Source organism: Muscardinus avellanarius, assembly GCF_963383645.1.
Source record: "Muscardinus avellanarius genome assembly, chromosome: 2".
Lineage (NCBI taxonomy): Eukaryota > Metazoa > Chordata > Mammalia > Rodentia > Gliridae > Muscardinus > Muscardinus avellanarius.
Genome location: NC_137787.1, coordinates 30,095,341 through 30,110,758, shown reverse-complemented (window position 1 = coordinate 30,110,758; position 15,418 = coordinate 30,095,341). Strand labels below are relative to the sequence as shown.

Sequence of the window (15,418 nt, the reverse complement as noted above, 5' to 3'; positions counted from 1 at the left end):
CTGCTTTGTATTCATACTGATGCCTTAGACAGTACTTTTCTTATATATTTGCCCATGTGTTCTGATTTCCCTTACCTCTCATTTGAATCACTTTGTAAACAGACATCTCTGAGATTTTTTTTAAAGATGTCTGTTTATAGAGTGATTCAAACAAGAGCTAAGGGAAGTGTTGGAATCAGTTAGATCTCAGTTTAAGTCTTAGTGCTCTCTCTCACTTGCCACTTATATGGCAAAGTGCAAGACATTTAATGTTTGCTGTCCCCCTTTATATGGAATAACAATCCCAGAAAAACGTAGGTTTTAATGGGTAAAATGAGATGCTTTAAAATTGCTTGGCGATTAGAGGGTGCTTAACAGATGGAAGCTAGCACTATACTGTAGTAAGGACTTATGTTCAACTGTAGCCCAGGGCAGCATTGGTCCCTGTAGACTGTCCCCTGATCAACCTTACTCTAGACAGAATGCTGTACTTCTTGACAGTGGCTCTGATCAACAAGTATTTATTATACTTGGCTCCTATGTTTCTCTCTGAATGTGAGGACTCTCTTGTCTGTCAAAGGCCGTCTTACCAGTGTCCTAGCATGTTCTGCGACACCCCCATGGTGCATCACATTCGGCGCTTTGTCCATGGGCAAGGCTGTGTGCAGATAATCCTGAAGGAGTTGGATTCTCCAGTACCTGGATATCAACATACAATTCTTACGTATTCCTGGTGCAGACTCTGCAAACAGGTAAATGTACTCTGCTATTATAGTATTTCATATAGTGTTTATTTCTTTATTCATGTAGTTCTTTCTGGGGAGCTAGGTAATCTATATTACTTGGGAATTTGCTGTCATTGGACTTTTATTTATTTTTACCTTTCTATGCTATGTGTTCAATTTAGTATTTACTTTTTGAAGTTCCACTTTAGGAATATACCAGTCATTAAAATATAAGTGGCTCATAGAGTAAATATATCAAGATTGTGACTTGACAGCTCTCAGTTATATCTGTTTATCCATTCAGCAAACACTTATTTAGCCCTATCTTTGTACCAGGAGGTACTGTGCTATTCCCTAGGAATGAAAAAAGAATAAGCGATGGCACTTAGCAAAAAACTGCAGTATATTAGGATCTTTGCACGACAAATTTGACCCCATATTAACAATTTTATCTAAAGAGATATAGATAAGGCCATGTTGAAAATGATCTCTACTGGTTTTCATGTACATTCTTGAGAAAAGGACATGGGTTTTATGTTTTTCTGTTTGCCTTTACTTTCTAACTCGGGCAATATTTGGGGCCATATTATGTTTTTAGTAGAAAATTTTTATCCAGATTGAAGTGAGTATGAACTAAATTTTACTTCATTATTATATGGGTTTATTTTGGAGTATGCTTTTGTAAGTCATATAGTAATTTCAGATAAAATAATAGTAAGACAATATTAGTAGTTGAGAATGTCAAAGTTAAAGTTCTATCTGAAGCAAACATACTGGCCTGAAATTTTCTAACAATTATCTTTTTTTTTTTTTTGGTACTAGTAATTGAACTTACAGGCATTCTACATCTGAGCTGTACCCCAGCCTTGTTTATTTATTTATTTTGAAAGAGTGTCTCCCTAAATTGTTGAGGCTGGCCTTGAACCTTCAATCCTTCTCCCAGGTGCTGAGATTATAGGTGTATGCCACTGGTTTATTCTTATAATTCTTTAGTTCCCATTAGGTAGCTGGTAATATTTTGTTTCAAACTCTGTAGATTGACTGTTGCATTAAGTAACTTCTATTTGATCTTTCTATCTTGCATGCTTTGGTATATGCACTTTTCTGCTTTTGGAGTTATTATAGAAAGGAAAAGATAGTTTTGTTATACAAAAATGGATATGTCTAGTGTAAGGAAAGTTACTGCTTAAAAGATCAAACATAAGTATACTTAATGTTAAATTTCTATAATGTAGGATAATAGAAAAAAATTAGCAAACTAATAAAAATAGCCAGTAAACATACAAATAACTTACTTGTTAGTAGGCAAAGTAGAAACGAAGACAAGTATAAAAAAAGCAAAATGCCTTAATTTTTTTTTAAAATAAACCATATTTCAAAGATTTGTAATTCTTAGGATTGGTAAGTGAGTCATCAAATACTATTGCTATTGAAGTTTGTGTAAGTCAGAACGCTTGTTTTGGAAGACAGTGTAGCATAAAGTCAAAAACTATGTAAATGTTCATAACCTTCCATCTGTTAATTCCCACTTTATTCATTTATTCCAAGGATATAATTATGGCTATTTCTAAGTGTACATACACACTGAGTATACACACACACACACACACGCACACACACAGATCTTGGTCAAAGCATAATCTGAAAAAATAGAAAAATTATAATGTCTTAGATGTATATCAGTAGGATTGGTTAAATAAATATTCACATAATAGGATACTTTTCAGCCATTTAAAAAGTTGCAAAGAATATTTTATGTGGGAAAATATGCACAGTAATTTGCTAAGTAAGAAAAAAGGTTATTAGACTAATTTATATAGAGTATTTACAAATATACTAGCCATGTATGTATGTATTCATATGTAGAAAGTAAACATACGGAAGAATATTGGTGTTGGTGGTGAAATTGTTTGTGGTATTGTTCTCTCTCACCATCCCCAGCTTCACCCTCCTATGAACTGTATTTACAAAATACATTTTAAAAAAATGAGCTTCTCATTATGTGAAGAGGTAACTTAAATTATTTTTGGTGAATTGCAGGTAACACCAGTTGTTGCTCTTTCCAATGAATCCTGGTCTATGTCATTTGCAAAGTACCTTGAACTTAGATTTTATGGGCACCAGTACACACGCAGAGCCAATGCCGAGCCTTGTGGTCACTCCATCCACCATGATTATCACCAGTATTTCTCCTATAACCAGATGGTGGCATCTTTCAGGTGAGGAGTCAGAGGGCTCTTATACATTATCACAGTCCTTGAAGGGTTTGTTGCATTGCCACTATTACTAGATTGAATTAGTTTGTGAGTATGCCTCATTCCCCATCTACACTCTTACAAATGCAGGGGGCCAAACTCTTCTAAGTGCTTTTGGTGTTTACTTACTCTTTATGTTGTGAAATAGGTATTATTACTATCCTCATTTATAGGTTTTATCCTCGCTTAGTGATGCTGATAATATTGTTCACTTTCAGAGCTAGTATGTCATAGAGTCATAGCTTGAGCCCCGGTTGGTCCTTTTCTACTAGCCTCACTCTTAACCATTGCTTTTGCATTTGATGCCTTGTCAAAGTTTTGCTAAGACATTAGCTGCCATAAAGGCAATCAACTATATAGATAAAGCTAAAATTCCAAGTCAAAGATAGATAATCACCACTGTGGTATTATCTGTGGTAATTTGAGGAAGCCTTTAGGCTCTGGCTTCAGAACATACCCATATCTGAACACTGTTCAGCACTTCTGCTGTGGGCTAAGCCTCTTTTTCTCCACCTTATTATTGCAGTGGCCTTAGACAATCTCTCCTGCATCCTATGTTCAGCAAAGCAGTCATTGTCATCCTTTTAAAGAAAATCAGCTCAGGTCATTCCCCGCTCTAGAGACTCCAAAGGGTCTCTTTGACCCTGAGTAAAGGCCATAGTCCATGTACTGGCCTGTAAGCTCCTCTGTGCTCTGCCTGCACAGGTCCTCTGTTCCTACCACCTGCGCTCCCCTCACTCACCCTGCAGAGCCTCACTGCCCGCTGGCTGGGCCTCAGCTGTGTTAGGTGTGCTCTTGCCTGGGAGCCGGTGTTGGTTCTTCCTGCTCTGAGCTGCTTATCCCATAGATACCTGCCTGCTTTATTCTTACTTCAATGGAACTTTGTTCAGAGCTTACCTGCCCTGACATTCTCTCACATTTAGTATTCCTACTTCTCTTTCTTGCTTTTTTTCCCTCCATAGCACTTAACATCTGATGTAACTTTTAAATATTTGTTTTATTACCTGAACCTTGTTATTTTGAATTATAAGAAGAGGAATTTTGGCCCCTGTTTAGTTTTGTGTCTTCAAGCATATCTAAAACAGTGTCTGGTATATAATAGACTCTCAGGAAACATTTGCTGATTAGAATTTATTTACTTTCTTTAAGCAAGAGCTTTTAATCATGTATGTAGCGCATAGGTTGGGTGTAGCATTGGCTAGTCAGTACCACAGAGAGAAAGGAAATAAAGACCCAAGAAGAAAACCCAGGAGCTGGGAAGGTAAAGAATACCCACATCTAAGCCCACTGTAGGAAGAAGTCCCTTTCCTCACTGAGAGAAGACTAATGTCAAGGCCAGTTTTGTTTCTTGCAGTGAGAATAGCTTCAAAAGAGATAAACAGTGGCCTCACAGGGCAGTGATGAAACAAATCTCCCAGAATTATGGGAAATACTTATAATGACCAAAAGTTGCCTTCAGTATCTTTGTGATTATTCTAAAATGCTGTTTTATAGAAACTTTATTTTTTCTTATGCCTCAATAGGATTTAGTTGACCATCTGTATATACTTCTACTTAATGTATTAAAATATTTTTCCCTTTTTTGTTATCTGTATTTTTTTTCTCAGTTATTCTCCCATTCGGCTTCTTGAAGTATGTGTTCCACTCCCCAAAATATTCATTAAACGTCAAGCCCCATTAAAAGTGTCCCTTCTTCAGGATCTCAAGGACTTCTTTCAGAAGTAAGTTTCAGTTTCTTTGAAGATCCATTTTTGTTTAATGTCTATAATCTATAGCTATTTTTAAATGTCTTGGTTTGCTCATTTAACTTTGAAAATGTAGGTAACTATTTCTTAAATTGTATGTTATATATGCCAAATGTGAAAAAAGAAAATGAAGACAGTACAGGAAATTATCAAAATATAAACTCTCAGAAACTGTTTAAATTTGAAGCACATCTTTCAGGTCATTTTTCTCCAAAAATTGAGCTGGGCGCATGGTGCATGCCTGCAATCTCAGGCCGAGACAGGAGGATCGCAAGTTTGAAGCCTATTTAGACAACTTAGAGAAACCCCATATTAAGACCAAAAAAAATAAAAAAATAAAAAAGAAATAAAAAGGGTTGTGTGTGTAGCTCAGTGGTAGAGCATGCCTGGGGTTAGTTTCTAGTACCACCCACCCAAAATAAATTTATATATATTTGATTTTTAATTAGAACCTATTTCAGTTATAGTTTTTTGTGTAGCATCTTTTTCTTAGTTATCTAAGGTAGAAAATTGGATTCTAGCTTCTTTGATATATTGCATATTTTCTGTCTGTATTTAGAGTTTCACAGGTATATCTAGCAGTTGATGAAAGACTTGCATCTCTGAAAACTGATACATTTAGCAAAACAAGAGAAGAAAAAATGGAAGATATCTTTGCACAAAAAGAGGTAATTTATTTCTTTGATGGAAAATCAAAAAGTTAGCTCTTAAACTTACTGGAAATTTCTGTTGGATGTGTTTGTGTAGTGTCTAGGTTTTCTGAAGTTTTGTTTCTTATCTTCTAGATGGAAGAAGGGGAGTTCAAGAACTGGATTGAGAAGATGCAAGCAAGGCTCATGTCCTCCTCGGTAGATACCCCTCAGCAGCTGCAGTCAATCTTCGAGTCACTCATTGCCAAGAAACAAAGTCTGTGTGAAGTGCTACAAGCTTGGAATAACAGGTGTGATTTTGCAGTCTGGTTTTCTGTAACTCTGACAAGTTGCTCTGACATATTTTTAAATTTTATTAAAATATGATAAAAATAATAAAAATCTTTATTAATTATAAATGTTTTGCTGGCCATGCTGCCATACACCTGTAATCCCAGTACTTGGGAGGCTGATTGAGGAGGATTGTGGGCTGACAGCCAGCCATAGCAATTTAGGGATACTCTGTTAAAAGAAAAGAAAAATATTACAAATTTTTTATTTTATTGTCAAATCATAAAGAATTTTTTGGTGTTTTGTCTCCTTTCTCTCCTTTTTATTCTTTTTTTCTCTCTCTTTTATTCTTTAAACTGTACTTACTAGCTAGTTGTGGTCCACACTTATAATCCCAGTGCTTGGGAGGCTGAGACAGGAGGATCACAGGTTTTCAGCCAGCCTCAGATACTTTGCAAGACCTTCTGTCACACCATAGGAAAATAGAGCTGGGGATATAACTCAGAGGTAGAATGCCCTTGGGTTCAATCTTTAGTATCTCAAAAAGAGGAAAAAAAAAGTACATGCTTATCTTTAGATAGTTTGTGAAGATATAAAAAAATCAAAGATCTACTGAAATAATTTAATCAAATTAGCATACCATGAATGATAATTGATTTTAAGAGGGGCCAGGTATTTAAATACACTAATACATTTATTTTATAAAATTACTTCAATGTTTATTTTTAGAAATAGTTTTTCTGATTTTTTTCCACTTTGATTGGTGCATTATGATTATACATCAGAGTGAGGCTCAGGGTGATGCATTCATGTCACCTGATATATTCCCTCTGCATCTGCTGTGCTCCTCCCTCCTCCCTACTGTCCATGTTAGTAGGATTGGCAGTGATACTCTCATGTCACTACTTCCAAATCATTTCATGATTGTCTGTTCTTTTGTAAATATAGTCATATCAGCAAGAGCTCTTGGTTAGTTGATTAGATATGATTGATAAGAACTTAGTCCTACTTTTATTCAACTTCAAAGTCTGTTATGCTCCAAATAGAAATTGTGGTTTCAGAGTTGTAAGAAGATAATAAGCATTATTCAAGGTGCTAGAAGCAAAGTCACATTTTTTTAACTGTAGGTTACAGGAACTCTTCCAGCAGGAAAAAGGTAGAAAGCGACCTTCAGTTCCTCCAAGTCCTGGAAGAATGAGACAAGGGGAAGAAAGCAAGGTAATAAAATGCTATCTTGTCTTTGGTTTTTCATTATTAGAAGTATAAATGATTTCATTTGTAACAAAGTGGTAGCTTAATGCATAATTTATTAGTATCAAATAGGACTTTCTATCTTAAAGTGAGTTTCAAGGACCTGGATTACTTTGTATCATAGCCAGAAATAAAATGATATCTTATAATTTACTTATAAATATATTTATCAAAAAGCTACTATCCACTGCAGTTTTCTTTTTATGAGCTGCATATCTGTATAAAAAAGGTATGTCTCAAAGATGAAATTTAGAATGGATATAACAACTTAGCTAACTTCTAGCTAGCTAGACATTAAAGATAATTGTAAAGTTGTAACACAATTCCAATCTTTTACCAATTTTTTTAATTTTGGAAAATAGATGTTTTTATTGAATCAATATTTTTATGCTGATGTTAATATTTTAATTTCTTTGTTTGCACATGAATTAATAGATATTATAAAATGTTCTCAGATTTAATTTCTAATAAGGTAAAAACTATTTTAAATTTAGGGGTTCTTAGTTAGTTTTAAGAGTACAAGTAGGTCCTGAGACAAAAAGCTTAAGATTCACTGTGTTAGATCATTTTAAGTGTGATTTTAATGTTTCATCATAAAGTCTTGTTTCTCTACAGATAAGCGCGATGGATGCGCCTCCACGGAATGTTTCTCCAGGTCTTCAGAATGGAGAGAAAGGTTTGTTCCTGAATTTAGTGATCTCTTGCCACAGGATGAAATTTTTTTTTTTTTCCGCTGTTTAAGTTGTTTTCATCTGCTAATATTGAGCACTTTTTTCTGATACAGTTGTTTGTATGTTTTTCTCCCTTCTGGTAGAACATTTGTAACTTCACCTGCTTAAGACTATCATATAGTATATTGTAAGAAGATAAATTAGTATATAGAGACACATGCAGTATGGAGAGGGCTGCTGTTAGAGAAAGAGGAAACCAAAAAGGAAATTGAGTTTCTGTTTTGCTTATTCTTAAGCCAGCCCCCAGGTTTCACTTGGGAAATCTTATAAACAATTTTTATTTTTAATGTCAACAAAATCTTATCTAGGCTTAAGATATCTTTCACAATGTTTCATTGAGTAACTTAGTATGATAGTAGAAATTTGGGGGGGAAATTTACATAGATTCTCTTTATTGAACAAGAGTTCAGTTCATAATTCATGGCATTTTTCTATAAAAGTTCTATTTTAAATGTTTTTTTCCCTGAATAAGCATGAAAATTTTCCCACAGTGTCTTAATGTCTTAATTTTATTTTCTTTTAAACAGAGTAATATGGAGATAGACATTAGAGTAGTTAAACTTGATTGATAGTCATAGTTCTGCCAACAAGATTTTTTTTTTTTTTGGCAGAACTGGAATTGAGCCCAGGGGCATTCTACCTCTGAGCTATATCCCCAACCCTATTTTTTAATTCCTTATTTTGAAACAGTGTCTCACTAAATTTGGAGGTCCTCACTAAGTAGCTGAGGCTGGTCCCAAACCTGTGATCCTCTTGTCTCAGCCTCCCAGGTACTGGGATTACTGTGATCATGCCTGGCTCTGCCACAAAGATTTGTTTGTGACCACGTCATAAACTTTTCTGTGTGTGTGTATGCATGTGTTAGTTGGTGGGGATTGAACCCAGAGGTACTCTACCACTGAGCTATACCTCCCACTTTTTTTTTTTAATCTTTTTATTTTTTATTCTGAGATAGGGTCTCACTAAGTAGTTCAAGTTGTCCTCAAATTTGCAATCTTGTCTCAGCCTCCCAAATACTGAGATTAGAGGCATGTAACAACTGAGCCCAGCAATTTTCTGTGTATTTCTATGACATGAGCTGTATCACTGAGATAATTTTTTTTTTTTTTCAGTACTGGGAATGGAACCCAGGGGCATTCTGCCTCTTAGCTACACCCCTAGTTCTGTTTTTTATTCTTTATTTTAAAACAGGGTCTCACTGAGTTGCAAAGGGCCTCACTATGTAGCTGAGGCTGGCTGAGAACCACGATCCTTCTGTCTTAGCCCCTCAAATGCTAGGATTACAAGCATGTGTCACCATACCTAGCTTTGAGATAATTTTTAAAAAAATTCTGCATTTTTGAAGTAGAATTCTGAGTTGGTATTTAAAATATTAATATTAGGCAGAAATAGACTTTACTCTGTATACTTTTAAATTACTCAACTAGGATGCTATTTTTCTTTAGAGGATCGTTTCTTAACAACCTTGTCCAGCCAAAGCTCCACCAGCTCTGCCCATCTCCAGTTGCCCACTCCACCTGAAGTCCTGGCTGAACAGTCAATGGGAGGGCCTGCTGAACTGGATACAGCCACCGGTTCTGAAGGTACAGTTTAAGTCGCTTTTAGTACACTTCATTGAATCTAAGGTTGAAAGATGTTTCATTGGTTTATAGAGTCCCTGAGAAAAACACTGCTAATTCTTTTACATAATGCTTTCTTATTTCTTAGAATATTTCATTTTATTATATACTTATTGAAAGTGCTTTTTAAAACATAGCTTTTCATTATATCATTTTGTTGTTTAGTTGTACTCTATGCACATGTAAATATCTCTAACAAAATGTGATTCAGCTTCATCTGCTTTCCGAGACTTTTACTTTCTTAAGTCCCATAAAGCATATAGTTATTGCTTTATAAGAAAATAAGTTAAATTGCTGCCATTTCTCCTACCAAAAAAATTTGCTCTAAACAGCAGAGTCATACCTTGCTTTTCTTTCGTGCCCTCTGTTTAAATAGTAATTACATAATTATACTGCAAACTTTGGAATTAGCTTTATAATTGCTACTAATCTCAGGTGTGATAGCTGCAGTACGTATAACTGAGTGAAGTGGTACATGAATAACTGTGTTCAAATTTTCATATGCCAGGCAGTAATTTTCTCCTGGCATCTGCAATGATTAGAAACCATTGGCTGTAGGATAATCTGAATTCCAGGGACTTGAAAATGTAAAGAAGAAAACCTATCTCTTAGAGTCAATTTTGTATATACTTTACTATTGCTTTCTCTTTAATCCCATAAGAGCCATTTTTTTTAGATCAGAAATTTTAAACCACAATTCATAGCTACTGTGCACAAATTTTGTCAGCATTTATGAAGGGAAAACAAATGAAGTTAACACTTTTACTTCTTATTCTTCCTGAATATTTATATATATTATAGATGTTTTTGATGGACATTTGCTGGGATCCACAGACAGCCAGGTGAAGGAAAAATCAACCATGAAAGCCATTTTTGCAAATTTGCTTCCAGGAAACAGCTATAATCCTATTCCATTTCCTTTGTAAGTATTACAGAAACTTTATTTCTTTACCCTACTATACTGTAAGCTTTACCATACCTGTTCTTCATCATTGTAATGTTAACTTCTCACATATGTAAAGTATCTAATAGTTTTCCTTAATATTGTATCCCTCTCACATTAGTTGCTCAGTAAATACCATCGAAATACAATGAATGACTTCATGTCTGACCCTGCCTGGAGGACTTAGAGTGGGAGGCAGGGGAGCATAATTAGGACTGAAATGGAGTTATCAATTTCTTTCAAAAACTTTTCTTGATACTTTTTTTGTTTTTTGATTCAAGTTCTTACCATCTAAATTACATTTTAGATAATTATATTCTTATTGTGCAGTATTTAGTTAGCTTCAAATTGTTCAGAGATTTACTTGTAACAGGGTTATAGATTTTATATTTGCTTTTCTGCTAATTTTGTTTATTAATTATTTGATGTATTTTAAAAATTTGAACAGCGATCCAGATAAACACTACCTAATGTATGAACATGAGCGGGTGCCCATTGCAGTCTGTGAGAAGGAGCCCAGTTCCATCATTGCCTTTGCTCTCAGGTATCGTTCATGGGACATTTCATCCTGTGGTTACATTGGTGTATTTTTTTTTTTTTTTTTTTTTTTGGGTCTGGAGATGGAACCTGGGAGCATTTGACCTCCGAGCTACACCCCCTGCCCTATTTTTTTTTTTCTTTAATTTGAATCTGGGTCTCACTAAGTTGCGGAGAGCCTCACTAAATAGCTGAGGCTGTCCGCGAACCGCGATCCTCCAGTCTCAGCCTCCAGAATGCTGGGATTACAATCGTGCGCCACCACGCCCAGCTTATTGGTGTATTTTATGTATATCTACTAATCATATTTGGGAGATCTGTCCCATAGAGTAAAGCAAAATTATTAAGCAAAAATATATATTGTTTAGGTGTATAATCTGTTCTTTTTGTACCTGAAAACTTTCTCTTTAACCAAATAATGTGATATAGCATGATTCTTAAGTTCCTACTAAATGAATTAATTGGAGAAGTCACTTATCCTTGAGTTCTCTAATGTGTACCCTTGTATCACTTACTTTGACTTACTTATTAATATAATAATTGAAACATAGCTGCTTTACATCATGTAGTTTCTTTTTTTTTTTTTTTTGGTATTTTTCACTCATTTCCTTCCTGCTTCCTACACATACTAGGTAAAATTTTCCTACTTGGAGAATGCTATTTCTCTGCTTTATGCCATAGACATGCTAACTTTCTCATCTTTACAAAATGTGATATACCAGGCATTAGATATACAGGGATAAACAAATTATATTCTTATGCCTTTATGGTGTTTAGAGTTAGTTTGGATAATGAGAATTTTTTATTTATAAAATTCCATGTAATTTTTTGTCTTTGCTTTTTAACTTTTATGAAGATAGCATTTGCTTCTCACCTTATTGATAAGCCACAATACATTGTTAAATAAAAAAGATATCCAATTGATAATATATTTGTTCTTTGGGATGCAAGTATTCTAGTTGTGGACATCTTTAATATCTTAGAAGAGTAAATACTCTAATATGCATTTCTTATTTCATGACATTGGATTCATCTAAAGCACAACTCCCAGACTGCAAGTCCAAAAGTCAGATTTTGGGAGGGAGGCTGCTTTTTCTTAAGGTTTAGCATCTTTAAGTATAAAAACACTCTTAAGTTCCTTTACTTTCTATTGTACGAAACCCTGAGTTTTTATACGTTTAGGCCCTGAAGTCATTTGATGTTAATAGTAGTAAGTAGGCTTTTTAATCATTGCTGAGGTTATTGATACTGACTGGTGAGACAAAGGATCATTTTTGTTTAATTTTTGTGAAGATATTGACCTTCCTCATGAAGCTTCTATCTTATCACTGGTTAGTTAACTCAAGTGTATTTGTTTAATCATAGACACTTATCCTGATTGTGTTTTTGTAATGCAAAAATTTTTCTGAAGCTTATGATTTATTTTTTAAAAAGAGCTTAATGTTTAACATTTTTCAACCTATTTCTACCCTAAGTTGTAAAGAATACCGAAATGCCTTAGAGGAATTGTCTAAAGCAACTCTGTGGAACAGTGCTGAAGAAGGGCTTCCAACAAATAGGTGATTAATGGTTGAGTAAAATCTATTTTAATTTAGTATGCCATTATTTTTTATATCCTTGTACTTCAGTTCTGTAATAGCATATTATCAATATGAAAACATCTAAGATCCAGTTAATGTCATGCATTTCAACCAATCATTGAGATAACAAAGTTCAAGTTTAGCAAAACATACCTGGAGCCAATCCCGTAGGATATAGTTTTCTGCCAATTACTATATTGAAAGTTCAGTGTATGTTGCAGATTTAAACTTCCAACGTTTTTTTAATTAAAAAAGTCATTGCTCTTATTTTAAAAATAGTAGCTTGTAAAATTAGTATACTACTGCTTGATTGTAAATTTTTCATTACTAATTGAAGATTCTAATTGTTAAAAAGATACCCAAACTAGTTCATTTTTTATTAATTTGTGCATTAGGATTATACATAGCAGTGAAATCCATTGTCACGTTTTTGTGCATGCATTTTCATTCCAAACCAGTTCTTTTAGCGTGTTCAATAGTTTAGACAATTAGACAGAAATTGTCATAGACCTATTATAACTGAAATAGGGTTTCCAGTTTACTAACTGGTTAAGATTTTATCTGAATTATCATCACTGACTAAGAAAAATGAAGTTGGTATTTTCTGTAATTGTTTGGCTTCTAGATGCTAATCTAGCTCTAACAGACTTGGGGGAAAATATGATAAGCATGTGCTTTTATACATTTTCATACGTTTTTATAGTTATGGCATTATATTTAAGTCCAGTAAATACTTCACATTTTTTCCTTCCTTGTAGATATAAATCTGTGTAGCTATAAGTTATGAATCACATTTCTGATTTTGTGTGTGGGTTTAGGTGGAGAGTAGATTAGTGTAGGCATTAGAATACTTACTCTGTTCTGAATAGCTTAAAGCCAATTTTTCCTTTGTTTTTAATTTCAGTACATTAGACAGCAGACCAAAGAGTAGCAGCCCTATTAGATTACCTGAAATTGGTGGAGGACAGACAAGCCGTACAGCAGAAGCAGAACCACAACCAAGTAAGATTACAAATGGAGAGACATATTGTTTTACTTTATGTTTTGAAGAAGAAAATAGTCAATAAGGAAATGCTATCCTGTAAGAAATTACTACCTCTGGTCTCTGATATTTCATATGGATGTAAACATTTTTAAATATCCTTTTGTGTAGCTCTTTTGCTTCTTTGATTCTTAACATCAACATAAGTTCAAGTTATTGAATTTGAAACTTTTAGAAGCTCTTTGATCTATGCAAGGAAGGAGGATCTGCTTTTGGGGAGCTATTAGTTTAAAATGTATAACCTAAAAAAATGAGCAGCAGCTGGGCGTGGTGGCGCATGTTTGTAATCCCCGCGCTTGGGAAGCAGACAGGAGGATCGTTCAGGTTCGAAGCCAGCTGTGCTGGCTTAAGAGACCCTGTTTCCAAATAAAAAAGTATAAAATTAGGTCTGGGAGTGTAGCCTGGAGGTAGAAGGGCTTCCAGAAAACCCAGTACCACCAAAAAAAACTCAACCAACCAACCAAACAAACAAACAAAAAAACGAACAGCAACTTCACGTTTTCTTTTTTCTTTCTTTCTTTCTTTCTTTCTTTCTTTCTTTCTTTCTTTCTTTCTTTCTTTCTTTTTTTTTTTTTTTTTTTTGGTGGTACTGGGGTTCCTGGAAACCCTTCTTCCTCCGGGCTACACCCCCAGACCTATTTTTTTGTACTTTTTTAAAATTTGGAAACAGTCTTTTAAGCCAGCACATCTGGCTTCAAACCTGCTTGATCCTCCTGTCTCCCACCTCCCAAACACGGGGATTACAAGTGTGCGCCACCACGCCCGGCTTCCACGTTTTCTTTTGATTTTATAGTGTTATTGGCTCTATGAAAAGAAATTGTCATGTTGTCTTTAATTCTCACAGTAATCCAAAAGGATTATTTGATATATTCCAGTTTGAGATTTAGATTAGATTACTTCTAAATTAAATAATTTAGATCAAGTAATTTTTAGACTTAGATTAAGTAATTTGCTTAAGCTTGGACAGTGTTGGAGCTAGTGTTTGAACTCAGTTTTCATTGATTTTATTAGAAATGCATTCAGCTACAAGTAAAAGAAAATTCAACGGCTATAAGAGTTTAAACCTGTGACAATTTACTTTTTTAAAATAGCTTTGCCTGGAGTTGGGCTGTTCCTGGGAGTGGTTGAGCTGTTCAGCATTGTATGACAATGGAGAGAGAGTTTCTCCGTGTTACTTTTTGTAGTTCTCATGATCAAGAGGATTCCATTTTTGTTTGCATTTGAGGCAGAAAGAAGGTTGGTGCATGGCACAGCTATTTTCCTTTATTATGAAAGTAAATGCACACCTTCAGTCTTATTGGTTAAAAATTGAGTCTCATGATCACCTGTAACTGATGAGAAAATAGGGGCAGTTTTATATTGACTGTCTTGTACAAATAATGACCTATTTCCTCAATTCTACATAAAGATTCCCCTAGTGCAAACTGGAGTTCAGTTAGCAAGGAACCAGCTGGGAGTGGGTATTAAGGAGGCAATAATAGTGCCTGCCACTCTGAGTGTGCAGTTTTTTATTTTTGGTGGTACTGGGGGTGGAATCCAGGGGCTTTCTACCTCCGGGGTATACTCCCAGACCTATTTTATATTTTACTTGGAAACGGTCTCTCTAAGTTACTGAGAGCCTCACTAAATAGCTGAGGCTGGCTTTGAACCTGTGCGATCCTCCTGTCTCAGCCTTCCAAGAGTGGCGATTACAAGTGTATGCCACCACACCCAGCTCTAAGTGTACACTTTTATGGTTAATAATTTCTGTAGATTTTGTAAATGATAAATTTATAATATTAGAAATATAAGTATTAATGACATGATAAATGAAGCTCAAAACTAGCAATAAAAATAAAGAGCAAGTTCTAATAAGTTTTTTGCCATCTTGTGGTATTTATTTTTTGAAAGATGCTGAAGAACTCATTTTCCCATGTGAAAATGTAAAGTTGCTGGGCGTGGTGGCGCACATTTATAATCCCCGCGCTTGGGAGGCGGAGACAGGAGCATCTTGCTGGTTTGAAGCCAGCCTCGTTGGCTAAAGAAACCCTGTTTCCAAATAAAAATATAAAAAACAGGTGTCTGGGAGTGTAGCCTGAAGGTAGAAGGGTA

The 15,418-nt window shown here is 34.8% G+C and overlaps 1 protein-coding gene across 1 annotated transcript in view; it reads left to right on the top strand.

Annotated features, from left to right (window-relative positions):
• PIKFYVE (phosphoinositide kinase, FYVE-type zinc finger containing) overlaps positions 1-15,418 on the top strand; it is a gene marked incomplete at both ends in the record, with an annotated part of 85,753 nt that overhangs the window by 55,975 nt on the left and 14,360 nt on the right. The window contains 12 exon segments of the mRNA XM_080689609.1: positions 462-731; positions 2,745-2,923; positions 4,567-4,680; positions 5,264-5,372; positions 5,490-5,644; positions 6,752-6,842; positions 7,491-7,551; positions 9,052-9,189; positions 10,027-10,147; positions 10,617-10,712; positions 12,181-12,264; positions 13,190-13,287. Of these exon segments, the coding sequence (XP_080545735.1) occupies positions 462-731; positions 2,745-2,923; positions 4,567-4,680; positions 5,264-5,372; positions 5,490-5,644; positions 6,752-6,842; positions 7,491-7,551; positions 9,052-9,189; positions 10,027-10,147; positions 10,617-10,712; positions 12,181-12,264; positions 13,190-13,287 (1,516 nt within the window).